Here is a 27318-nt window from a genome sequence, read left to right as displayed (position 1 = left end):
TGATTATGCATATATAACCTATATTGAATTGTTTGCCTTCTTAAGGAGGGGGGTGGGAAAGGAGAGAGAGAATTTTGAACTCAAAGTTTTAAAAATAAATGTTAAAAATTGTTTTTACATGTAACTGGGGAAAAATAAAATACTAAATAGAAGCTAAAAATAAAAAAAGAACAAAAAAGAATCACACCATCATACTCAGCTCAGCCCAAGCCTTTCTTTCAAACTACCGAAATAAAAATGACAGTCATAATAGAACTGATAATATTTTCATATTTAAGAAGTAAGCAATTTGACCTTATTGAGTCCATTATAATTTGTCTTTAATATTTACTTTATTTCTCCAGGATGTTATATGTCGAATTTTCCCGTAAGTTCTGCCATTTTTATCGCAAATATCTGAAAGTCTTTCAGTTCATTAAATGTCCATTTTTTTCCATTCAGTATTATACTTAACTTTGCTGGGTAAGTTACCATTGGTCCTAACCCCAGCTATTTTGCTCTACAAAATATAGTATTCCAAGACCTCTGGTCCTTCAACACAGTAGCTCCTAGGTCTTGTGTAATCCTTATTATAGCTCAATTATATTTAATTTTTTTTCTTGTTGCTTCCAACATTTTCTTCTTAACCTGGGAGCTTTGAAACTTGGCTATGATATTCCTGTAAGTTTTCCTTCTGGGATCTCTTTCAGGTGGTGATTGGTGGATTTTTTTTTATTTCTGCTTTGCCTTCTTGTTCTAGAACTTCAGGGCAATTTTCCTTGATAATTTCTTGTAATATTGTATCAAGATTCTTTATTTTTTTTCATTGTACCTTTCAGGAAGTCTGACTATTCTTATATTGTCTCTCCTTGATCCATTCTCCAGATCCATTGTTTTTCTGATGAGGTGTTTCATATTCTCTTCTATTTTTTCATTTTTTAAATTTTGTTTTATTATTTCTTTGTGTCTTATAGTGTCATTAGCTTCCCTTTGCCCGATTCAAATTTTCAAGGAATTATTTTCTTCCTTAAGTTTTTTATTCTCTATTTCAAGTTTGTCAACTTTCTTTTCATAATTTTCTTGGTTTTCATGGATTGCTCTTATTTTTTTTTCTAATTTTTTCTTGCTCTCTCTTATTTGATTTTTAAATTATATTCTAAGAAATCTCTTTGTGCTTTGGACCATTTGACATTTCTCATTGAAAAAGGACTGGCTTACCCACATGTACAAAAATATTTATAGCAGCTCTTTCTGTGGTGGCGAAGAACTGGAAGTTGAGGAGATGCCCATCAATTGGGGAATGGCTGAACAAGTTGTGGTATATGAATGTAATGGAATACTATTGTGCAATAAGAAATGATGAGCAGGTGGATTTCAGAAAAACCTGGAAAGACTTGTATGGACTGATGCTGAGTCAAGTGAGCAGAACGAGGAGAATGTTGTACACAGTAACAGCCACATTGTGCAATGATTAACTTTGCTCTTCTCAGCAATGCAAGGATCTGAGACATCTCCAAAAGACTCACGATGGAAAATGCTATCCACAAGCAGAGAAAGAACTATGGAGTCTGACTGCAGATAGAAGCATACTATTTACTTTCTTTTCCTTCAGTTTTGTTTTGTTTCTTTCTTGTGGTTCCTCCTATTGGTTTTAATTCTTCTTTACAACATGATTAATGTGAAAATGTTTAATAGGAATGTATACGTATAGCCTATATCAGATTGCATGCTGTCTTGGGGAGGGAGGTGGGGAGTGAGGGGGAGAAAATGTAAAACTCAAAAGCTTATAGAAGTGATTGTTGAAAACTAAAAATAAATTAATTTAAAAAAATAAAAAAGAAAGAAAAAGGAGTGGCTTTTTTAGCTCTGTTATCTTCCTCTGAATATGAACCCGGATCTTCTCTATCCCCACAGTAACTGTTTACAGTTGGGTTCTTTCTCCTTTGCTTGCTCATTTTTGTTTATTTATTTTTGTTTTATTTTATTTTTTGCAGCTGTTTGTGTGATCCAGTTCTAGTCCTGAGGTATGGGGAGTAATGCCCCAAGCCTCAGGTTCTTCTTATTGGTGTTTTCTGATGTCTGTCCTGGGACTCCACCTTGGGCACTCTTCTCCACTACTAATCCATGGCTAGAACCCCTGATCATGCTGTCCCACAAATGATCTTACTCCCTGCAGTCCCTCAGATGGCTGCAAACTACAGCTGTCCTCTCTGTCTCAGAACTGAAACCAGGGACTCTGCTCTCCTGCAGGTGCCCACAGCCAGCAGGGTCCCTGCCCCTCTACTCCTGCACTCACCAGATGCGTGCTAGCCCCTTCTCGCTGCAGCCACAGCCTGGGACACATCTGATCAGCACAGCTGTACTTGGCTTCCCTAGACAGTGGAAGGTCCTTCAGTCTTTTCCTCCTCAGCTCTCAGACCCCCCACACTGCCTGTGAGATGAAAGTTTCTAAGGCTGAGGCTGCCTCCCAATTCCAGCTGCCCCCTGGGTCTTGTTGTCTGTAGATTCCACAGAATTGGCCTGGAGGTGTTTGTACTTCACCCAAGCTGACCCTCTGCCTCCAGAGGCCAGGTCTTTCCTGGGGTCTTCTTAGGTTGTCTTAGGAGAACAACTGCTTTACCCTGACTTTTGTTTATTTCTGCTGCTCTACATTCCCTCTGAGGCAATGCTCTTGTTTTTTTCTGTGGAGGAAATTTGGAGAGCCGAAAGTTTTCTGACCTACTCCACCATCTTCCCAGAAGTCTTTGTTTTTTAAATGCATTTCTTGTAAGCAACAGATTGAATGGCTTTGTCTTCTTTCCAATCTGTCACTTGTTTTTTGTTTTCTTAGGTTGTTTAATCCATTCACATTTCAAGTTATGAGCTGGGTTCATATTTTTCTCCATCTGTCTCTAAAATTGTTTTTTCAAGTTATGATCCCCCCTGCCTTACTTCAATTTTTTTTAAGGTGGTCTTGTTCCTACTGGCTCTCTTCCCCTCATCCCTAATCCCCTCTCATTTGTTACCCCTTTCCCTTTAGAGTTTTGTTTATTAATTCCTCTCTTCTGCTTTTATCTGGTTATTTCTTCTCAATCTTTTTTCCTCTCAAACAGACCCCTCCTTTCCTCTTCTCCTCTTCCTATTCATTAGTTTTTTTTTTAATTTCATTTTTGCACCACTTTCCAAAAAGGATCTCTCACACTGTTCATCAATCATTTTCTCTTTCTATTTACTCTAGACCCTCACTCTCTGATTCATAATCCCTATAATCATCTGGTCTTTTTTTTTTGTACTTTTCAAGAAATCAAAGCCTCCAGGGTATTCATTCTGGGTTCTGCCCCCTACACACTTTCTGCCACTGCCTTGTAGGGCTTACCCCATAGATTTCCCTTTTCCATTATGCCTCATTCTCAGGACAATGCCATTTATTATAGGTGTCAGAGAGGACACTGAACCATGTTAGGTTCTCCCTCTCAGGTAATCCTCTTTTGATGACCTTTTTTATCTTTCTGTATTTGCCTGGAAATCTCCCTGTGTCCATGTTCTCCCACTCCTCCAGATGCTAGTTGCCCCCAGGGGTTCCAACTTCCCCCTTCCAGGACAAGTACTTTTCAGGCACCAAATCTCCCAGGCTTCATCCATTATAAAGTCTTCATCTCTCTTCACCCATTGAGAATTCATCATTGAAATGCCCACCCACCTCAAAAGGCCTCCTTCCTTTCTTCCTCCCTTTTTGATTTTTCTCCCCTCCTCATCCACTCTCCTGTAAGCTCTTCTCTTTCGGAGACCACAGAGGTCACCTTCCCCTCATTGCTAGACTTTGATTTGACCCTGGTGTATCACTCACTCCCCTCTAACTCTCTGTTCCCTTTCCACTCCTCACTTTCATATACCCTCCCATATTATAATGTATGCCCTCAAAAGAAGCATTCACCTATAGGCAGGGTTCTTTGGGACAGCAGCAGTTCAAAACCTGTTTTCTTTGGCACCAGAAAAAGGGAGTGGAGAACAGGGTGAAGGGTGGATTTTGATGTAAGAATGTGTTGTGTCTTTGGGTCCACTAGCATAACCATGGGAGACAGGAGAAGACTGCTGAGTGAGCTCATTTAGGGTTAGGATCAGTAAGCATCAGTTCCTATTTTGAAAACAAAAACAAAAATCTTTATATCTTGGGTGTCTTAGACCATGGAAACAGTTGAAATTACTTTGTTTGGTGCGTAACTTTTGTTTTGGAGAGGTTTGAGAGGTCATGGGGATCAGAGAAAATGTCTAGTCGACCTTTTGTTGTTCTTGTTACATCCGTCTTTTTTTTATTGATTAGGCTTAAATTTTCAGGGTATTTAATTTTGAATTTAATTTAGAGTATCTTGAACTCCTCTGCTTTTTAGAATATACCCGTTTCCTACTGTGACTTTTAATGGATGCAGAGTAGTCATGTTATTCAAATTTCCTTTCCTTTATATTTGAATGTTCCTCTCCTGGATGCTTGCAAAATTTGTTGTCATTGAAATTGTCAAATTTAACTACTATGTGTCTTGGCATTTGAAGTGTAGGGTTTTTACCCCCCTCTCTAGAGATGAGGTTAATTGGTGCTTTGTTTTCTATATCCAGAAGTTCTAGGCAGTTTACTAAATTATAATGTTCAGGGTACTTTTTTCTTTTTTGGTCATGATCTTCTGAGACACCTATGATATTTATGTTGTCTCTATTTTCAAGGCTTTGGCTTCTACAGAAATTATGTATTTTTTATGCTATTACATTTTGCTTTTCTTTTGCCAGACTGTCCTTGTATTCAAAATCTGTGAATCTATTTCACTTTTTTTTTGAGAAACTATGGCTGATTATTCAATTCTTTCTAATCTGCTGCTTTTTAAAAAAAATTATGCTTTATGAGCTATAAATGAGCTATTCATTCATTCCTAATTTCTTCTTTTATTGGCTTAATTTCTCCTCTGCATCATTTTGGAATTTCCATACTATCTTGGGATATATGCACAGGTGTATCCTGTGAAATATAGTATTTTATATTTCATCAGGCATTGGATTAGTTTATCTTGTTATATTTGTTGAGAGCTTTGTAATCTCTTTGAGGTTTTAGTAGTCATCCCTCCTTCTAATTTTAGGACCTTCTCTGATGATTTACCTGCTTGTGCTCTAGGTTTTTCATTCAGTTTGCTCCATCTTGACCTCCTCCCACACTGGAAGACTTACATTTCACTGGCCTCAGTTCCTGCTCCAAGTAGCTTCTGTTAGGATAGGGCTGGCCCCAGATGGGTCTCGATTCCTTTTTCTTCATGTCAGCACAATAACTCATACTGGTCCTCTATCCCATTCCCTCCCTTGGTGCTTGCCCTTTCCTCTTCTGGCTGTGCTAAATCAATGTCTGCTGCTTTTTGCAAGGTTAGGGGAGGGCAGGGAGAAAATTCTGGACAGACATGGGGGGGGAGTCCCTAACCTACTGGCTATCCCAGGTAGGAGGCAGCATGCTTCCCCTTTCCTCCTTTTTCCTCACGTGACTGGGAAGAATGTTTGACTTGCAGGGTGGGAAGTGTGAAGGTGGGGGGTTGTCAGTAAAGTCTATAGCAAGAATGGATCTCAGTGGCATGGATCAGTTTACATGTACTTATTCAGGAACATGGAGGCTGGTGAGGGAGGTTTACTGAGTGATTACCTCAAGAATTAGTGTTCTTTATTCCTTAAAATCTAAGGCTTTTATCTTGCAACATTTTCTCCCTGACCTGGGAACTCTAGAATTTGGCTATAATATTCCTGGCAGTTTTCTAAGGCTTTTATCTTATTGGAGTTCTCCCTTTCGTGTCCTATGTTTCATACCTGGCTTATAATTCTTGTTTTGGGTTTTTTATTTTTGGTTGTTTTTTTTGGGGGGGGGGGGAAATTAGTGGGGACTGTGGAAAAAGTTAAGCCTATCATCTTGTTGGTAACATGACTATATGGCTAAAAACTTTTTAACAATTAGAGCCATCCAAAAGTGGAGTGGTTTACTTTGGGAGAAGTACCCTCTCATTGGAAGTCTTCATGCAGAGGCTGGATGAGCAATTGTATGGTTATATTATAACTGAGACTTCTTTTGGGTGTAGATTGGATTCGAAGGATACTTCCAATTCAAATTGTACAACTCTGATTCTAAAACAACTCTGACCCAGGTCCTTGATGTATCACCTGGTTTCTGTTTGAATAGCTTTGCCAAATCCAATAGTTCTAAGCATAGTTTCATCTATCTTTTTCTTTTTTTCCCCTGCACAGGGTCTTAGTCTGTAGATTGAGTTTTGACACCGTTCTTTCCTGGTTCTCCTCTTACCTGTCTGTTCCTTCTAAGTCTCTTTTGATGGTTTATTCTACATGTCCTACCCCCTAGCTGAGGGTGTATCCCAAGTCTCTATTCTAGGTCTCTTCTCATCTCTTTTTTAAAATTCAATTTTCTTTTCTTTTTTATTTTTTGGCTAAGCAATGCGGTTAAGTGACTTGCCCAGGGTCACACAGCTAGTAAGCATTATGTGTCAGAGGCCAGATTTGAACTCAGGTCCTCCTGAATCCAGGGCCATTGCTCTATCTACTGCGCCACCTGGCTGCCCCCCAATTTTATTTTCAGTTCCAAATTTTCTTCTCCCTCCCACTTTCTTCCCTATCCATTGAGAAGGCAAGAAATACAATACTCATTATACATATTAAGTCATGTAAAACATTTCCACATTGGCTATTTTGGGGGAAAAATATGCTTCAATCTGCACTCTGAATCTATCAGTTCTCTAGCTGGAAGTGGATGACATTTTTTTAATCATGAATTCTTTGGAACTGTGATGGATCATTGTGTTGATCAGTTACTAAGTCTTTTACAGTTGATTACCATTACAATATTGCTGTTACTGTGTATAATGTTCTTCTAGTTCTACTCTGAATCAATTCCTATAAGTCTTCCCAGGTTTTTCTGAAACCATCCCCTCTGTCATTTCTTACAGTACAATGGTATTACATCACAATCATATACCACAATTTGTTCAGCTATTCCCCAACTGATGAACATCTCCTTAATTTCTAATTTGCTGCCACCACAAAAAGAGCTGTTATAAATATTTTTATATCTATGGTTCTTTTCCTGTCTTTGATGTTTTGGGGGTATAGACCTATACTCTCTCTTCTTGTGACATCTTTATTAACTCCAGTGGGATCAATCATCTGTATTCATGATTCCTCATCTGGACCAGGTGTGGAGGTGTAGCAGGGTATAATATTTAAACACTTTAATGTTTTTAATTAATGCTTTTAAAAAATATCACTGTGGGGAAACTAGGTGGTGCAGTGGATAGAATACTAGCCTTGGAGTCAGGAGGACCAGAGTTAAAATCTGGCCTCAGACACATAACATTTACAAGCTGTGTGACTCTGGGCAATTCACTTAACCCCAATTGCCATACATATATGAATAAAACAACGGTATTTCCTAATTTCCTCTCCCCAATAAGGCCCTCTCTCATATCAAAGGAATAGTTAAGAAAAACAAATCAACATATTGGCAATATCTGACAATGCATGCCTTACTTTGCACCTGTGGCACATCACTTCTACTAGGAAGAAAGTTTCATCATCAGCCCTCTGGAGGCCAGATTGGTCACTGCATCAATCCAAGTTTAGATGCCTTTCAGTGCTGGTTTTCTTTATCCCAATGAGATTGGTATATAAATTGTTCTCTTGGTTTTCCTTATTTCTTGCTTCATTATATATCAGTTCATACAAGGCTTCAAGTTTCTCTGAAATCTTCATATTCTTTTTTTCTTATGGCACAGTAATATTTCATTACATTCACATACCACAGTGAGTTCAGCCATTCCCCAACTAATGGGGAAACTTGTTTCCAGGTTTTTGCTAACATGAAAAGTGTTGCTATAAATATTTGCATACATGGGACTTTTCCTTCCTTTTCTTACCTCCTTAGGATATATGCCCAGCTGTGGCATCACCAGATCTGAGGGTATGAACTGTTTAGTGACTTCTAGTATAATTCCAGATTGTTTTCCAACATGACTGGACCAATTCCCAGTCTGTCTCCTCACAGTCTCTCCAATATTTATTATTTTTATTTTTGCCAAGTTGATGGCAATGTGATTAGTAATTTGGAGCATTCTTTCATATGATCATTATTGATCATTTTGGGGTAGACACCCCCCCAACTCACCAACAGGTTTGAGACCCCTGGTTACCTTCAATCTGGTTTAGCCCATCTGCCCAGTTTACCGGGGTATGGCTGCTGCGCATACTACAGCTTCTTAGAGCCACAGGTGAGAGGTGGAACAGGTGGACACCAAAGGTGGAAAGCAGCCCTGAAAAGGGCTTTGCAGCCTTCACACCAGAAGTACTAGCCTTCCCTGAACACACTAAGTTCACTTACCTTGGTAGTATACTTTCCAGGGATGTACACATTGATAATGAGGTTGACAAATATATTGCGAGAGCTAGCTCAGTGTGTGGGAGGCTCTGAAGAAAAGTGTGGGAAAGAATACTAGACTGAGTACCAAACCAAAAGTCTACAGAACCATTGTGTTGATCTCATTGTTGTATGCCTGTGAAACCTGGACAGTCTATCAGCACCATGCCAGGAACTGAATCGCTTTCATTTGAATTATCTTAGGAAGATTCTGAAGATCACCTGGCAGGATGAGACACCAGACACTGAGGTCCTTTCTCGAACTAAACTGCCAAGTATTCAAACTCTGCTTCAGAGAGTATAACGCTAATGCGCAGGCTGCACACTGTTCGAATGCAAAATGTACTCTTGTCAAAAAGACTATTTCATGGAGAACTCACACGTGGCAAGCGTTCACATGGTGGTCAGAATACAAGGACACTCTCAAGGTCTCTCTTAAGAACTTTGGAATTGATTGTATGACATGGGAGACACTGGTACAGGACCACCTAACATGGTGTGCCCTCATCAGAGAAGGGGCTGTGCTCTATGAGCAAAACAGAATAGAAATAGCTGAGAAGAAGTGCAGGATATGCAAATTTAGAGAATCCACCCCAAATGTTCACATGGACTATTTGTGCACGACCTGCGGTAGAACATTCCAAGCTTGTAGGGCTATGACCAGCCACAGGTTGACACACTGTAACTTGACTCGAGCACAGTGATGTCATTTTGGTCCTCTTTGAGAATGAAGGACAACCACCACCCAACTACTGACCATTTTAATTTCTTATTTTGAAAACAGTTTGTTTATATTTTTTAATCATTGATTTCTGAGGAGTTAGTGGGGACTGGGGAATTTTCTAAATATGTTGGATGTTAGATTTTCATCACAGATATTTCATAAAAAGATTTCCCCCTCAACTTCCCCAAGACGCAGCTGATGGCACAATGGATAGAGCAGTAGACAGGAAATATTGAGTTCCAATCTGGCCTCAGACACTTACTAGCTATGTGACCCTGGACTTAGCCTTGTTTGCCTCAGTTTCCTCATCTGTAAAATGAGCTGGAGAAGGAAATGGCAAACTGCTTCAGTATCGTTGCCAAGAAAATGCCAAATGGGGTCACAAAGAGTCAGATATGACTGAAAATCAACTGAACAACAACAAAAAAACACCTTCTTCCCAGGGTTGTTACAAGGATCAAAGGAAATAATATTCGCAAAAGCACATAGTAGGTGCTATATAAATGCCTATTCCCTTCCAACAGCCAAGGGTATCTGAGCAGGCACCTTTCTGTCCTTCCTGATGGGGTGCCCGGGTGCTTGTACTCGGACCCCAATTCCAAGACTATATTTCTCCATAGCCTCAAAACACTATTCCTGTCAGTTTTCTCCCCAGCCCAAAGACCCTATCTCTGGCAATAACTCATGAGTAGGCCCAGTGAGGTAAACTATCTCATTATCTGTTACAAAAACAAGCTGATCTCTATAGAATTTCCCTTGTACTCAAAATTATCATGTACTGATTCCCACAGTTACTGTATATGATCCAGAGGTCAAGTTATAAACATCAACTCCTGAAGGTATCTTGTCACAGACATAACAGAACTTATTATATGGTTCATGCTATACTGAAGTATAATTCTTGGGAAATTGGTTTCCAATTTTCTCAGCAATTCTTGTCCAGTAACTTGTGTCCTTGGGTTTATTGAACAGGTGGCAACTATGTCTGTAGGCTTGGCCTGACTCAGACCAGGCCCCTGGTTTCATACTGGAACAAAATGAGACACTTATAAGTCATTCAACAGTTAAAAAAAAAGGAATTTTACTTAGCCATAGCAGAAGGCTAGTCAACAAAGACAGGCATTTTTCTGAACCTTCAAGGTAACTCAGCTGAGCCTAATTTGCTTGCCCAAATTACCCACCATGACCTGCCAAAAGCCTTACAATGCACCTGGAGCTCCTAATAACTGTTTTGTACTTAGGTGATAAGGAATTGATGTAAGTAGTCTGAACCTTTAGTCCTCTGAGCCAACCAAATCTTGAGGGTGATCTCAATATCTTTTAAGGAAAAATCAACCTAAGTTGCATGGGGAAAAGGACCCAATCCTTGGTGGTAAGGTCCTTAGGGTCTTACAGAAGACCTTTCAATACTTAAATGACTAGGGCTATTATTGGTCAACTATGATCTCCAGTATTTAAGAAGCCTGATGCAGATAAGTGATAGAGTGTTGCCAGCTGGTGGCACCACATTACATAGAGAACTGGGCCTGGACTCTGGAAGACCTGAGTTCAAATCCAGCTTCAGATACTGACTAGCTGTGTGACCCTGTGCAAGTCACTTCACCTATTTGCCTCAGTTTCCTCATCTGTAAAATGAGGATAACAGCAAGGTTGTTGTGAGGACAAAATAAGATAACATTTTTAAAGCACTTAAACAGTGCCTCCCATGGCACTTTCACAAAAACTGACCATGTACTATGGCATAAAAACCTCACAAACAAATGCAGAAAAACAGAAATATTAAATGCATCCTTTTCAGACCATAATGCAATAAAAATTACATTTAATAAAGGGCCTTGGAAGCATAGACTAAAAATTAATTGGAAACTAAACAATCTAATCCTAAAGAATGAGTGGGTCAAAGAACAAATCATAGAAACAATCAATAATTTCATTAAAGATAATGACAACAATGAAACAACATACCCAAATTTGTGGGACGTAGTCAAAGCAGTACTTAGGGGGAAATTCGTATCTTTAAATGTTTACATCAATAAAAAAGAGAAAAATCAGATCTTATATTTTTGAATCACTACAATTGGGCATGCAACTAAAAAAAAAACAACTAGAAAAATAACAAATTAAAAATCCCCAATTAACACCAACATAGATATCCTGAAAATCAAAGGAGAGATTAATAAAATTAAAAGTAAAAAAAAATAAACACTGAACTAATAAATAAAACTAGGAGCTGATTTTATGAAAAACCAGATAAACCACTGGCAAATTTGATTTTAAAAAATAAAGAAGAAAACCATATTACCAGTATTAAAAATTAAAAGGGTGAATGCACCACCAATGAAGATGAAATTAAACCAATTATTAGGAGCTATTTTGTCCAATTATATGTCAATAAAACTGACAATCTAAGTGAAATGGATAGTTACAAAAATATAAATTGCTCAGATTAACAGAAGAGGGTAATAGAAAACTTAAATAACCCTATCTTTTTTGTCCTTCAGTCATGTCCAATTCTTTGCGACCCCATGGACCACAGCATGCCAGGACCTTCTAACTCTCTACTATCTCGTGGAGTCTGCCCAAGGTCATGTTCGTTGTTTCCATGATACTATTTATCCACTTGAAATTAAACAAGCTTTAAATGAGCTCCTTAAGAAAAAGTCCCCAGGAACAGATGGGGGGGAGGGGGCCGGGACACACAAGTAAAGAATACATGAAACCAGTGTGCATGCATGGGGGCAAAAGTTATCATTGCAGTTTTTGTAAGCATTTAATGAATAGATCTTTTTTAAAAAAGCATATGAGTTACAATAAATGAAATCATCACAGGGCTCACGGCACATTTTGGTGGTAAAAACGGATTTGAGGAACACAAACCATTGGGAAGTGCTGTTGTAGATGGTGCCACCGCACACTTGTTCTAGTCTAATTGTGGTCTCTGCTTCACATTTGATTGCCTCTATGACTCTTTCAGTCTCTGTAATGTGGTGCTTATGTGAATTACAAAATCAGAGGGCATTTTTGCTTTGTAACGAATTATATTTACTGAATGGAGCACACGCTTGCCACAGCATCTCATCATCATTATATTGTGTGGCTAGTCTTTGTTAACAGATTTGCCATGTAATTTCATGCTTGGTTGCCTTTAAGACTCAGTTAACTTTTCCTCTCTTCTATACACACGCTTGCCAATCCTGTAATAATTCTGACACCTGAGAAATTCAAAATTCCCATTTTTGCTCCCTATGGAGACAGTGTCACTACAGAGGATTCCTGATATTAGCCACTGTCATTATCTCTGCTGTGAGATGTTTAACTTTGGTTTTGCCCATAGACAGCACTCTGACTTTGGGGATGGAATCATCATTTGACTTCCCCATAGGCAAAGATTGTATCTCTGACCTAGGAAATATGAATTCTGCCTCACTTACAAATACAGTCATGACTTAGCTTCATTCATATGAGAGACTTCTAATTTTGGTCTACCTCCCAAATTCTTTGCTAGGGTGCCCTCTTTGCTCATTCAGGCTGAGCAACTCTTCTTCCCTAGATGAAGGTTTAAAATCCAATTCCCATTTACTGCCCCTTATTGGGACTGTATCAAGAATTTTTGAGGGGCAGCTGGGTGGCGCAGTAGATAGAGCAACCGGCCCTGAAGTCAGGACGACCTGAGTTCAAATCCGGCCTCAGATCAAATACTTGACACTTACTAGCTGTGTGACCCTGGGCAAGTCACTTAACCCCAACTGCCAAAAAAAAAAAAAAAAAGATTTTTTGAGTGATAAAATTGGTCTGGAAGTTTATAGAGTATGTTCTCAGGGCTATTCTCTTGGGCTAATATGGCTATAAATTATTGTTCAGTTCCCTAATTATTTCACAGCTCCTTTCAGTACTCTGATCTTATAGTATCTTTATATACCTAGGTCCACGCAGTATGAGTAGACCTCTATGTGCCAAAATACTCATTACGTGACAATACATATATTATGAAGTCTCCCTATTTTCAAAAGATTGATCCATAATGACAGTACTTAAGGAAATCACAATGTTTCAGTATTAAACATGTGAGATCATCAACCAATCAATCAATCAATCAACATTTATTAAGTGCCAACTATGGGCCAGGCATTGTGCTTAAGCACTGGGAATACAAAATGAGGTAAAAAGGCAGTACCTGCCCTCAAGGAGCTTACAATCTAATAGGGGAGACAACATGCAAACAAATATGTACAAGTAAGCTATATACAGGATCAATAGGAAATAATTAAGACAAGGAAGGCACTGGAATTAAGAGGGGTTGGGGAAGGCTTCCTGTAGAAGGTGGGATTTTAGTTGGGACTTTCAAGGAAGCCAGGGAGGTCAGTAGTTGGAGTGGAAGAGGGAGAACATTCTAGGCATAGGGGACAGCCAGAGAAAATGGCTGGAACCAGGAGATGGAAGGTCTTGTTTAGGAAACAGCTAGAGGCGAGTGTCCCTGGATCAAAGAGTATATGTTGGGGAGTAAGATGTAAGAACATTGGAAAGGGAGGAAGGGACTGGATTATGAAGAGCTTTGAATGTCAAACAGTAAGCATTTTGTATCTTCTCCTGGAGGTACAGAAGCCATTGGAGTTTACTGGGTGACATGGTCAGATCTATTTTAGGAAGATCATTTTGGTGGCTGAATGGAGGGTGGACTGAAGTTGGGAGAGGCTACTGCATGAAGTGATGAGGCCTGCACCAAGGAGATGGCAGTGTCACAGGACAAAAGGGGGGTGACCCTATTCAAGAGATGTTGCAGAGGTAAAATCAGTAGGCCTTTGCAACAGCTTGGATATGGGGGTGTGAGAGTGAGGAATCCAGGATGACTCCTTGGTTGTGAGCCCGGGGGACTGGGAGGATGGTGGTGCCCTCTACAATAATAGAGAAGGTAAGAGGCAGGGAAAAGTTTAAGGGGAAAGATAATGTGTTCAGTTTTGGCCATGTTGAGTTTTAAGATATTCAAGATGTCTAACAGGCAGACTTCAGGGTCACATGATGAACAAGATGGAGGGCTAGATACCTTTCCTGATGCTCAAAAACTTTCAAACTTTTCCAAAATAGGAGTTAAGAGATAACTTAACTTAGTTATCTTAGTCAAGAGATAACACACGTTCAGCTGTGTCCATGATTTAACACTAAGAGATCCAATGAGGCAACAATCTCATGAACTAATGAGGTGGTTAATGTACTCCCTCAGCACCCTCTCTTCCACTAGCTCCCCTGCTCTGCACTTTAAAAAGCCAAAAGGCAAAAACTTGTTCTGGCTGGAACTGAAGTGTGCTGGCTTTTTGAGGAACAGAGGCACAATGCCAGTGTGTGTATGTGTGCCTACTATGTGCCAGGAACTGTTCTTTACAAATATTATTGTCATTTGATCTTCACAAACAACACTGAGAGCTAGGGGCTATTATTATCACCATTTTACAACTGAGGAAACTGAGGCAGACTGTCCCAGGATCATAGCTTTTAAGGGTCTGAGGCCAGATTTGAACTCAGGTCTTCCTGACTCCAGGCCTAGAGTTCTATGTACTGTGCCAAGAAAAAAAAAGTGAGCAACAGGGAAACATAAGGAAAAAAGACTGAAATTATCATAGGTCTCAGAAGGAAGAAAACTCAAAGACCCTGAGCACAAGCAGATAAACCAATAGGGAAGATACTAATAACAGAAGGGAACGTGGCCTTCAATTCAGCTAAACAAATCCAGATATCTATGAATATCACAAAACTAAGGAAAATGAATCAATACGTGATGAGATTCTGTAGATTCTCTGTAGATTCTCAAGACAGCAGAGAACCACAGCAGGATGTTCCTGAATAGTTTGAGAGAAATAAAAATTGTGAAGGCAGAATAGAAAAACTTGAATCCAAAAAAAAGAAAAGAAAATCCACAGCGGCCAGTCTTACCAAAAGAACTAAAGAGAAACTGAAGTGCAGGACAAAGTGGAAGAAGAGAAGTAAAACACAGTTACATTCAAAGAAAATATCAATTCTACATAAGAAAAATATTGATTTCGAAGACAGGATATGTAGGGACAACTTAAGGACTAAATGTCTTCCAGAAGAATGCCACAAGTCAAAATCCAATGGGCAGTTGGAGATGCAAGACTGGAGATCAGGAATGAACAGAGATCCAAGTTGTTGATGTTCTCAAATTTCTCAAACACTATTCTACTATTTCTGGGCCTTATGTGCCTAATCTGTTCCAATGATCAACTTTTAAATCCATTCTAAGTATTTTTTTTTTCTTGGTGAGGGCAATTGGGGTTAAGTGACTTGCCCAGAGTCACACAGCTAGTGAGTGTTGTGTGTCTGAGGCCGGATTTGAACTCAGGTCCTCCTGACTTCAGGGCCAGTGCTCTGTCCACTGTGCCACCGAGCTACCCTATTCCAAGAGCTTTTGATGGCTACTGCTTGGTAGTATAATTTGATCTGGTACTGCTAGGCCCCCTTCTTTCCCACTTTCTTTCATCATTTCCCTTGAGATTTTTGATCTACTCCTCCAGATGAAAGTTGATTATTATCTCATCTAATTCTATAAGGCAACCTGTGGTAGTTTGATTGCTAGCACTGAATATGTAAAGTGCTGTTTTTTTTAGTATATTTGCACAGCCCAACCATGAACAATTAATGTCTCCAATTATTTAAGTATGTATTTCTGTTAAGTGTTTTGTAGTTGTATTCTTATATTTTGTGTGTGTCTTGGCAGGTTACATCTAATATACTTTATATATATTCTTCAGTTATTTTGAATTTTTTTAAAAAAATCTCTTTCTGCTGGATTGTGTTGGTACTATACAGAAAAGTCAATGGTTTCTGTAGGTTTACTTTATATTCTGCTACCTTGCTAAAGTTAGTTTCAATTTTTGGTTGAATCTCAAGTTCTCCAAGTAAACCATATAGATCACTGTGTAGTTTTTGTTATTAATAAGGTCTACCATGTTTTTAACTTTCCTAATATTGAACCAGCCCTGCATTCTTGGTACAAATCCAGACTGGTCAGACTGTGTACTCCTTTTAATATGATTGTATAGCCTCTTTGCTAATATTCAGTGATTCAATATTTTTCACTGATATCCATCAGATATTAATTTATAGTTTTCCTTCTGTGCTTTCTTTCTACCTGGTTTAGGTATCAAGACCATATTTGTCTCATAAAAGGCGTTTGGTAGGATGTCTTCTTTCTCTTGTTTTGCAAACAATTTATGTGTAATACTATGTTAATTGTTCTTTGAATGATAGAATTTGCTTATAAATCCATCTGTGTTTGGAGTGTTTTTTTCTTATTTCTTAAAAAAAAAAAGGTATTCATTTTATTTTTTGCACCATCTTTTCCCAGTATTCCCTCCTATCTCAATAGAACAATTCTAACAAAGAGGCAGAGTTAAGGTTAGTTTTCTGAAGCCAAGATTAGACAAAGGATATAATCTGATGTCTCAGTGTGATTTTCATATACATTATTATCATTGTGCATATCATCTTATTCTACTTTTCTTTGCTCTCCATCAACTAATATGTTTCTATCAAATCAACATTTATGTGTCAGGCATTGTGCTAAGTATTTGGGATAAAAAGAAAGGGAAAATGGTCCCTCCTCTCTAATGGGGGAAGATAACATACAAACAGCAACGTACCCTCAAGATATATACAGGGTAAATTGGAGGTAATCTCAGAAGGAAGGAACTAGCATTGAAGGGGAATGGGAAAGACTATGACCTGAATGAAGTGAGGAAAGCCAGGAAAAAGAGATGAAGATGGAGAAAAGAGATGAAGATGGAGATCATTCCAGGAATGAGGGACAGCCAGTGAAAAGGAAGTCAGGAGATAGAGTGTCTTGTATGAAGAATAGCAAGGAGTCCAGTGTTTCTGGATCAGAGTACATGGAAGTGGGTCAGGAGTAAGAAGATGAGAAAGCTAGAAGGGCCCAGGTTGTGAAAGGATTCTTGTATTATTTCTTAATTCTGTCCTCAATTTTCTCTGAATTCTTCATCTTATTTTCTGTAGCTCAATAGTATTTCATTAAATTTATATACCACAAATCCCCAACTGATTGGCACCCATTTTATTTCTACCTTTTTGCTACAAAAAAACAGTGCTGCCACCAATATTTTGGTATATATGAGTTCTGTCCTTTTAAATGCATTTCATAACTCACATCATTTTATTACCACCCCCATCATATTGATCTTTTGGGGTACAAGCCTAGTAGTGTTATATATCTGGGTCAAAGGCTACGAACAGTTTGGCAACTTTTCTCAAACAAGTCCAAATGGTTTCCCAGGATGGTTGGACCAACTCATATTAGTGTGCTTAACTGCCCACAGCATGCTCATCTGCCCATCTGATGGATGTGAGGGGAAAACTTCAGAGTTGTTTAATTAGCGATTTGGATCATTCCTTTGTGAATATTGATACTTTGTTTCTTCTCTGTAATTCTTCTTTTAAAAAGACTTTGTTCATATCCTTTGACTCCTGTTGACCAGATGCTCACTTGCAGAGAGCTGTTGTGAGCCCAGGGCTCTAGGATTGAACATGATAGACACTGAGGTGTGGGAACCAGTGGGCCTCAGGCCAGGGCATAAAAAGTATAATGGTAGAGGGTGGGCTGTGGTGGGGCATACATATGCCACAACATGGTCAGATAGGGACCGTAAGCTACTGGGACACATGGGAACATCTTGGTGAGGAAGAAGTCCAATTAGGTGGAGTCATTTGGATGCCAGCCTAAGCCTAAGGGTTCTGGGATTGTGTTTAACAATGATGTTATGGGGGGTGTGGAGTAGGTGTCCATGTAGATAAAAGGCTTATGAGCAGAGATAATAGCTGCAAGCTAAAGGTGGGCTTACAATGTCTCAGGTATCACTTGTTGGCCACCATCTTGAGTCCAGAACTCTAGGAAAACATACTGGGATCTTGGGGATCCTCTGTGTGGAACACAATAGGCATACTATAATGGGCTTGCAAAAGTATATGTAAAGTACAGTAAGTCTACCCCTCAGGGTACGGAAAAGGTTGTTTTATTGGAGGGATATACCAGTACAGAGGTAGAGGCAACCAAAATTGGCCTATCTGGCCTTCCCCATATGTGACATTGGTACCTTATGTTGCAGTGGATAGATTTGCAATCAGATGTAGGTTCAAAACCCAGCTCTGCCACTTATGAACCATGAGACCTTGGGCTTCAGTTCCCTTATCTGTAAGATGGTGGTGTTGGGATTGGATGAACTCTCAGAGGTCCCTTTTAGTTGAAGTCTCAAATTCCCTGACCCACCCCCAGTAGAAGATAAACTCCCTGATGATGGGGGCTATTTTCATGGTTTTGCTTTTATCTCCTGTGCCCAGAACAGCTAGGTGCTCACTGAGTGCTTGCTGAATTCAGAAAGTACAGGTCTAGAATTCACCATAAAAGTGGCAGCTGAAACCACAAGTTAATGGAATTGCCAAGAAAGAGAAAAGTTTTGGCTTAAGTCAGATGCTTAGCAAATAGTTTCATTAAGAGGCTGGAAGGAGGGGGTGCCAGGGTACACAGAATGCTGGGCCTGGAGTCAGGAAGATCTGAATTCAAATCCAGCCCCAGACAATGATTAGCTGTGTGACCTGGGGCAAGTCATTTCACCTTTATCTGCCTCGGTTTACTCCTTTGTAAAATGGGGATCATAAGAGCACCTACCTCCCAGTGCTGTTATGAGGATCAAATGGGATATTTGTAAAATGCTCTGCAAACCTTAAAGTACATAATAGTATCTGTGTAAGATACCAGCACTACAAAAGCTCTCGGTCTAGAGTCAAAGGAGCTGAGTTCAAGTCCTGACTGATACTTACTATCTGTAAGACCTTAGGCAATTCATTTAACTTCTCTGCCACCAGTTGCATTTATACAGTGAGGGGGTTAGTCCCTTCAAGTTCTATGATTCTATAAATATCTGAAGGACTGTCAAGTGGGAGAGGGATAAGACACTATGCTGCTTAGCTCCAAGGGGCAGAAGTAGGAACGATGGGTTGGGCTGAAATTGCACAAAGAAGGATTTAGGTTTGATGTAAGAAAAACTTACCAATTCACTGAAGGACATGGACAGGAGTCCCACAGGATGGGCAGGAATGGAGGGGTTGCAATCTGCTTGGTTGGAGGGAACATTGATATCAATGAGATCCCAGATCCACCTTCTTCCCCGACACTGCTGTCCCAAAATGTGGCTGCATTTCTGGAGGAAAAGGCACCTGCCATTGGCACCTTCAAGTGGAGACTGGATGGCCACTTATTGGGAATGTGGTAGAGGGGGCTCCTGGTTGGCAGACAAGTAGAACGGATGGACTCAGGTCCTGTGAAATTCAAACCTGATAATCCATTATCTTTGTGTTCAGGTGGAACTGAATTTAATTTTCATTTCTGTATGCACTCATCCTGTAGGTTCCCATAAGATCTTCAGTAACTGGAGAAACGAATCATCTTAAAACTCTTCAAGATGTCACTCACAGTCCCCAGTGGCTCAGATGCCTTTCGGTTGCTCAGGCAGCACTTTTAAAATGGACTTTCCTCACTATCCAAACACTGCCCCACTCTGGCAGAGGTAAACAACCTCCTGGCTGCCAAAATGAAGTCATTGGAGCAAATGTTTTAAAAACAAAGGCCACTCACATTTCTGTGTCGTTTTATTTCAAGAGGTGAAGCTTTTCAATTACGCTGTCAATGAACTTTAAGACAAGAGCATCTTTGTTAAAAGTGGTTTTATACAGAAAAAGAATCAAGAGCAAAGTCAATTCCCTGAAACATGCAGTTAGGTGCACTGGTAACTTGGTGCAGGTGTGGACACAAAAGGGAATTGGACTTTGAAGCCATTTGCTTCTGAGTAAAGCTATTTTGGTGGTTATAACCCAAGGAAGCACAATTCTGTTCTGGACCAAGTAGGTTAAAGTAATATTAAAAAAAAAAAAGTTTTGAAAGGGCCACTGTGATAGACCTGACCAATGGGCATCAACAACATGGGGGGCAAGGGAGACAGTAATACTTTCAATGTGTATTTTGGGTTAAGGGAAGGGGGTGAAGGAGCAGATACCAATAAAACAGTGTGAATTATGGAATGCAATTAAAAGGATAGGCACTGTGAGCCACATGAAGTGATGCATATATAGTCAAGGCACATGGTTGGGATAATTCAAGAGGAGCCACAATCTGAAGAGAATGGAGCACAGACACTAATTCTTCAGTTAACAAAGGAGTCAAAGCTTCATATAATCTCACTGAAGGCCACTTACTGAGAAATCAATAGACGGACCCCTGACTCCCTTTGAAACACACATAGCAACTTCCTTGATAGCAGGTGTGTCATTTAAACTACATGACCTCTAGCCAAGTTCCAAGATGGGCTCACTACACTGCTTTCTGTTCCTTTTGTGCACCATACTATTTGCTTTCTTTCCATCTCCACTCTAGTCAAATGATTTTTGAAATCATTAACATTTTTAAAGGAGCCTGCCCTCTTTGCCACCAATGAAGGCTGTTTAGCCACCGAAATGTGCTTTGCTTGGTGACCTGAGCTCTGGCCAAGTATTTGCTAAATCTCTTGTCCAGCTGTAGAAAGACACTTAACGTGCACAGGCCTAGCCTTGAAGGATGTGCAGTCTGTAGCTGAGCAGCAATAAAAGCCAATATAGGGGATGGGGAGAGAGGTACTCTCAGCTACCACACCAGCTCTACTGCTGACTTGGTATTCAGTTTATTCATTCAAAGCAACACAACTGTCAAGCCCCCATAAGAAAGAGACTTTCTGTGTTCTACTTAAACAACTTCCAAGCCAATCCAAGCTGTTAAGAGTCTCTCTTCCTGCATCATTCTTGGCCAAAACACTTCTACCACTTTGGGAACAAGAGGGTTGATCTGAAGAGCCCCTCCCCCCAAGAGGACAAAAACATTTAAACACACAACAGGGAAAGTAGCAACATTGATCCAACTTTGGACATGAACGAAACCATCACTTTTTCAACTCAATCGCAACAGAAAAGCAGAGGAACAGTTTGGTCCATTTTTCTGAACTGGATGCCAGAAAATACCATGCGGGATGAATGGACTTGAGGAATTCCAACAGGTCCTTTCTGTTAATCATTGATCTGATCCTCACCTGGTTAGCAATGATAGGTCTTGAGTGGGCTCTAAATGAACAGACGGACAGCACCAATCCTGGAATTCCAACCCCCCAAAGAAGCAAAGGTGTGCCCCCACTACTGATTCTCTACTCGGAATGGTGTCCGTCCATACATATCAGAAGGGATGAGGCTGAGATGCATCGTTTGGATTCCATTAAAGTGCAAATGCTTCGGTGTATATGGTCACACCAATATGTGTGCCCTCTTTATTCCCAAATAGCAGTTGGAGACCTGGGTGGCTCCATCTGGGTAACAGCAAAAAGTTCAAAATGACAAGTCCCTTTCCAACCAAGGTGGCAGTGGCGCAGAAGCAGTGACTGGATGGCTCCATTTGGGGGACACTGGGATACACAAAGAAAAGTGCAGTCTGGGGATGATGGAAGAAAAGTGGAAGGAAGGGATGGACAGTAGCAATCAGGAAGAAGTTACTTGGGTTGCTTCTTAAATCCTTGCTCCCTCATATTCTTGGCTTAAGATTGTTCTGAATTTATTTCACCACACAGCTTGGCCAGGTAAGCCCACCACAGGCAACTGAGACAACGACGTAGATGAAGATCTGGGAAGAAATGACATTTCTGTTCATGAGCAAAGTACAGAGTACATTAGGACATTCCATCCAAAGTCCATTCCATCCAAAGTCCATTCCATCAGGAATCACCTCACTATACCCCACTGATCCCATCGTTTTGAAATCAATAACAAGTCATGTCTGTAAAGTACTTTAAGGTTTGCAAACTGCTTTCCCCTTATGATAACCCTGGCAAGGCGGCTTGAGCATGTTAGTATTATTCTCATATTCCAAAGCAGAAATTCTAAGCTCAGGGACCACTTGCTGATGGTTTATTCAGCTACTAAGTCTCTCAGCTAGACCTTGAACCTTGGACTTCTGACTCCAAGATCAGCTCTTTCTACCCTTTTATGCTTCCTCTCAAGTTACACTTCCTTCCTATACAAATTGATGGGCTATTAGGTCTCATTGATCAAACTGATAAATTCAGAATTTGTCTAATTGTTTTTTTTTTTTAAAGTCAGGCACTAATTCCTTTGACAGAACTGGAGTTTATGACATTTCAGGTGCAAATGTTAGTGGTAGTTGGTGCCATCTCCTGGCAAAATGTACCACATCCCATAGAGTAGAACAACATGCTCATGTCTGACATATTAAGGGAAACTGAGGATGTTTGAAGATATTTAGGTGAAGTTCAAAGGCAGGAAAAATAGAAGAGAATTTGTTAACTGAATATATTACAGACTACTTGTAAAGAAAGAAAAAAATGGATGAGTTACCTGGAATGCACGTCATAACTCTGGCATAGATGAGAGATTTCTTGATTTGCTGATGATAATTTTATCCTTTGAAAGTTAGATGGGGAAATTCTTTTCTGAATCTGATTTTCACTACTACAGAGGAACTAGTTACTAGGGCAGAGATGATGGGAATACTGGGGGTAGATGACCACCACAGAAGGAGAGGAAATTTGGGCATAATCTGACATGTTATTTGGAATTTGGGGAAAGCAGACTTCAAAGGCAGGATAGGGATGCTCTCATGGGCTAAAATGCTTCAGGGGGAATCAGCCCAGGAGAAAGGGGAGATGCTCAAGAAGGAAATTCTAAGGATACAAAGGGAAACAATTCCAATGAGAAGGAAAAATGGGATTTGAGAACATACAAATGCATAGGAAATCTACCAACTGACTTAGATTTTAAAAAGGCAATACATAGCAATGAGGCCAGAGAGAAGAGGATAGGGGAGTATAGCACTTGGTGTAGGTGGACTCTCTGCCACCTTTTGGCGAGGCCTAGTGACCTCCAAGCAGGTCCAGTGTGAAGCTAGGTGACATATGAATGCCAGGGTCTGGATCCAAAAGGATCTTAAAAGAGGAGAACCTTGGGGTGAATCTTGTAAGATGAAATTCAATAGGGTTTAATGTAAAGTCTTGTACTTGGGTAGAAAAAAAATCAGCTTCCCCAGCATAAGATGGGAGAGATTTGGTAAGATAGCAGCAGTTTGTCTGAAAAAGATCTGGGGGTTTTAATGGACTGCAGGCTTGGTGAGTCAGCAGTGTGATGTGGCAGCTAAAAAAGCTAATGCAACTTTGGGCTGCCTTAAAAGAGGTCTAACTTCCAAGACTAAGGAGGTAACAATTCCTTTAGACCCTGCCCTTGTCAGACCAGACCTGGAGTATTGTGTTCAGTTCTAGGCAACCAGGATGGTGGCTGGCCTTCTGTCATGTCATATGAGGAGTAACTGAAGGAACTGGATATGTTTAGCCTTGGGAAGAGACAACTCATATGGAACATGATAGTTTAGATTCAAGTATTTGAAGAGCTGTCATGTGAAACAAAGATTAGACTTGTTTTGCTTGGCCCCAGTTGCCAGCAAAAAATGGGTAGAAGTCGTAAATTTGGGTTTGATGTCAGAAAAAACTTCCTAACAATGAGAGCAATCCCCAAGTGGAATGGGCTGCCTCCAGAAGTGGTGGGATTCCCCTCCTTGGAAGGCTACAAACAAAGGCTGGACTACTTGTCAGGTATTATAGTAAATTGGACTGATAAAGTCCCTTCTACTCTCAAATTCTGTGATTCCCATGATATAATATTTTTAAATTTTTACTTAAAATGTTTATTGATTTATTTTGCTTTTACTTTCATTTTCAAGTATTTCTCCTCTTTTTTCCCATAGCCAGGGAACCATCCCTTGGAACAAAGAATGAAAAAAGGAAAAAAAAAGCTATTTGGTAAAACCAATCAATACATCAATCAAGTCAACCACACATACCAGTCATCTCACCGACAAAGAAGAGATCTTAACCATTTATCATCTAATCCAACCCTTACCTGAAGCGAATGCTACTTGACAATATATTCACTAGGGCTTTCATTCTTCTAATGATGGAGAATTCATGAGCTATCATGGCAGCTATTCCTTTCCTGGACAGTTCTACTTCTTAGGAATTTCTTTATATTAAAGCAAAATCTGCCATCATATAATTTCTATCTCTCAGTCCTAGTTCTGCCTTCTGGGACCAAACAAAATAATTTTAATTCATCTGGACTCTCCCACTTTACCCTTTCTGGTCCTCAATTTCTTCATCCGTAAGATGATAGGGATGAAGTCAAAGTCTCTTGTAGCTCTAAATCTTAGCTTCCTAATCTTTTTTCAACATGATAGCTCTTCAAACATGTGAAACCAATAATTCAGTCTTTCTCCCAATCCAAACCCCAAATCCTCTCTTTCCTAGGTTAGATGTCAGTTCCTTTAACTGAAACTTACATGGCACATTTTAGGGTCTTCACTCCTCCCCAGAAGTTTAGTCACCTTCCTCTGGAAGTAACATAGCTTTTAGTTACTGTCTCTCTTTATATGTGGCACCAAGAAATGACCACTCCCAATATTGTCTGGACCAGGGCAGAGGACAGCAGGGCTAACATTTTCCTTGTTCTGGTCATTGTATTTCTAAAGTAACACCAGCATAGGGTCACTTTGCTTTTTTGACTAGCACATGACACTGATGGTCCCCTCTGAAGCTCCCACAGTCCTTTGTACTGTCTTCTCACACCCTGTACTACAGCAGCTGACATTTTTGTACCCTGAGCCATAGGGTTTTACATTCATCCTTGCTGAGTGTGAAGTGGCATTTCAATCACTGCCATTCTAGATCCTGACCACCCACTTCCCACTTTCATGGTATTGGCACACCATCCCTACCACTATGCAAGTCAGTAAGCAAACCTTTCCAGCTTGACATCATAGATGCCGAACATGCTCCAACTGTGTCACCAAGGCTATAAGCCTATATAGTAGATCGGTAAGAAAGAAAGGCAAGGCAAGCTCAGGAAAATTAATAGTTTGGAAGAACTGAGGTTCTGAGGGGCCCACCACCTTCCAGTTAGCCAATCAACTGGCAGGTCTTGTGGATCTTTCCTTAACAATATTGCTAGCTTGCATGTACACTACCATGCCCCTACTGGTACAAGCTGTCATCAGCACTCACATGGCATCTCCCTTCTCCAATCCATCCTCTCCAATTTCTTGTTGTACAGACCTGACCACATCACTTCTTTGCTCAATAATGTTCAGCAGTTCTCTTCTTGCTGCTAGGATAAATTTCAAAATCTTCAGCTTGGAACTTCAAGCCCTTCACAATACAGCTCCAACCTACCTACCCAGGAACATTAGTTCCCTTTGCAGATTTCATGTTCCAGTCAAACTGGCCTATTTACTGTTCAACTACCTGGATGCTCCATCTCTTTCCTTAAGACCTTGGCATAGGTCGTCTGCATGCCTAAAAGGCCCTTGATGCTCAGAATCCCCATCTGCCCTTAAGGCTTAGCTTACAGGCCATTTTTTATAGGAAATCTTTTGTCATTTCTCTCTCCCTCCTCAAATTAACAGGTACAACACTTATCTGTTTACAGGTTGTATCTTCACTCCTGAGAGAATTCAAGCTACTTAAGAGCAGGGATGGCATCTCCTAAAGGGCCTGCCCTATAACTGCCACTTAAAAAATACGTTTTGGATTGGATTGAAGAAAGGAGCATCAGGTCCATAGGCAGTCGAGGAATCAGGGAATATGTCGCGGCCGCTGCAGTGGTGAGCATGAGACCAGCTCAGTGCTCTGTAACCCGGAGACACATGGATGAGGTGGGAGACAGCAAGGTGGCAGAAGCTCCCTTTATTGAGTGCAGGTAGCTGTCTTTTATAGCCCTAGTGATGCCTGTTCAAAGCGTGATCCCCCTGTGATAGCCAATCATCAGGTCTGCTGGAGCTCGTGTCAGGACTCATCTCCCATTGAGAGGAAAGCCAAACCAACCGTGGGAGCTGCATGTCAGCAAAGGAGAGGTCCTGGGAGACTTCCTTATTTTTGCCACGCAACTATGTTGTGACCCTCAGCTTCTACTGATAGAAGCTAGAACTCCCATGGGAAAGTTCCCTCAACAGAGCTCTCATGAGACCGTGAGACATTCACCCTAACAGGAATACACGGGAAATATACAGAGAGTGAAGGTGAAACCAAAACAAGGCCCAGGGCAAAAGCCTGGTAAGTAGGCAAGGAAATGGGCCCAAGGTACAAGCAGCAAGAACTTGAAATCTCTTTCAGGCAGTCTTATATACTTTCTGCTAGTCAACCAACCAACCAATAAGCAATTAAGTGCCCAATATGTGCCAAGTATTGTGCTGAGCACTAGAGATACAAAGAAATGCAAAAGCCAGTCCTTGCCCTCAAGGAGCTCAGAGTCTAATGGGGGAAAACACCAAGCAAAGAAAAAAGTATAAACAGGATAAATGGGAAATAACAGAGGGAAGGCACTAGAATTAGAAGGGGCTGGGGAAGGCCTCCTGTAGAAGGTAGGATTTTTGCTGGGACTTAAAGGAAGCCCAGGAGGTCAGAAGTTGGAGGAGAAGAGGAGGAGCATTTCAGGCATGGGGGCATCTAGTTTGAGACATCTAATAGATAGCTGATTTGAGTCTAGACATCAGCAAAGAAGTTAAGGCTGGATAAGTAAATTTGAGAATCATCAGCACAGAGATGATAATTCAATCCATGGGAGCCAATGAGATCACCAAGTGAAGTAGGATAGAGGAGGAGAGAAGACCCAGGATAGAGGAGGAGAGAAGACCCAGGAGAGAGTCCTGGGAGAAACCCTCTGAGGGTACAAGTTGGATAAAGGTCCAGTAAAAGAGAGCGAGGAAGAGTGGTCAGATAGAAAGAGAACCAGGAGAGAACTGTACTCCCAAAACCTAGAGAGAATAGAGTATCAAGGAAGACAGGATGATCAACAGTGTCAAAGGCTGAGGTGTCAAAGGAAAGGTCTAGAAGGATGAAAACTGAGAAAGGCCACTGAATTTAGCAATCAGGAGATCACTGGTAACTATAGAGAGAGCAATTTCAGTTGAATGATGAAGTCGGAAAGCAGATTGTAGAGAATTAATAAGAAAGTGAGAAGAGAGGAAGTAGAGGCACCTATTGTAGACCCAGCATTCTCAAAGAGTTAAACCACAAAAGGGAGAGGAGATAAGGTGAATATGGAT

At 40.4% G+C, this 27318-nt stretch overlaps 1 protein-coding gene across 2 annotated transcripts in view; it reads right to left on the bottom strand.

The window, feature by feature from the left end:
* Nucleotides 1–19772: 19772 nt before the first annotated feature.
* The window catches only part of VAMP7 (vesicle associated membrane protein 7), a 67450-nt gene continuing 59904 nt past the window's right edge, over nucleotides 19773–27318 (bottom strand). For both annotated transcript variants that reach the window (XM_027877613.1, XM_027877622.1), the window contains exon 8: nucleotides 19773–21837. In XM_027877613.1, the coding sequence (XP_027733414.1) occupies nucleotides 21769–21837 (69 nt within the window). In that variant the 3' untranslated portion in view covers nucleotides 19773–21768. The remainder of the gene's footprint in view (nucleotides 21838–27318) is intronic.

Source organism: Vombatus ursinus, unplaced genomic scaffold (assembly GCF_900497805.2).
Source record: "Vombatus ursinus unplaced genomic scaffold, bare-nosed wombat genome assembly UNPS02004276.1, whole genome shotgun sequence".
Classification (NCBI taxonomy): Eukaryota; Metazoa; Chordata; class Mammalia; order Diprotodontia; family Vombatidae; genus Vombatus; species Vombatus ursinus.
The sequence above is the reverse complement of the archived record's forward strand: the minus strand, read 5'-3'. Positions and strand labels throughout refer to the sequence as shown.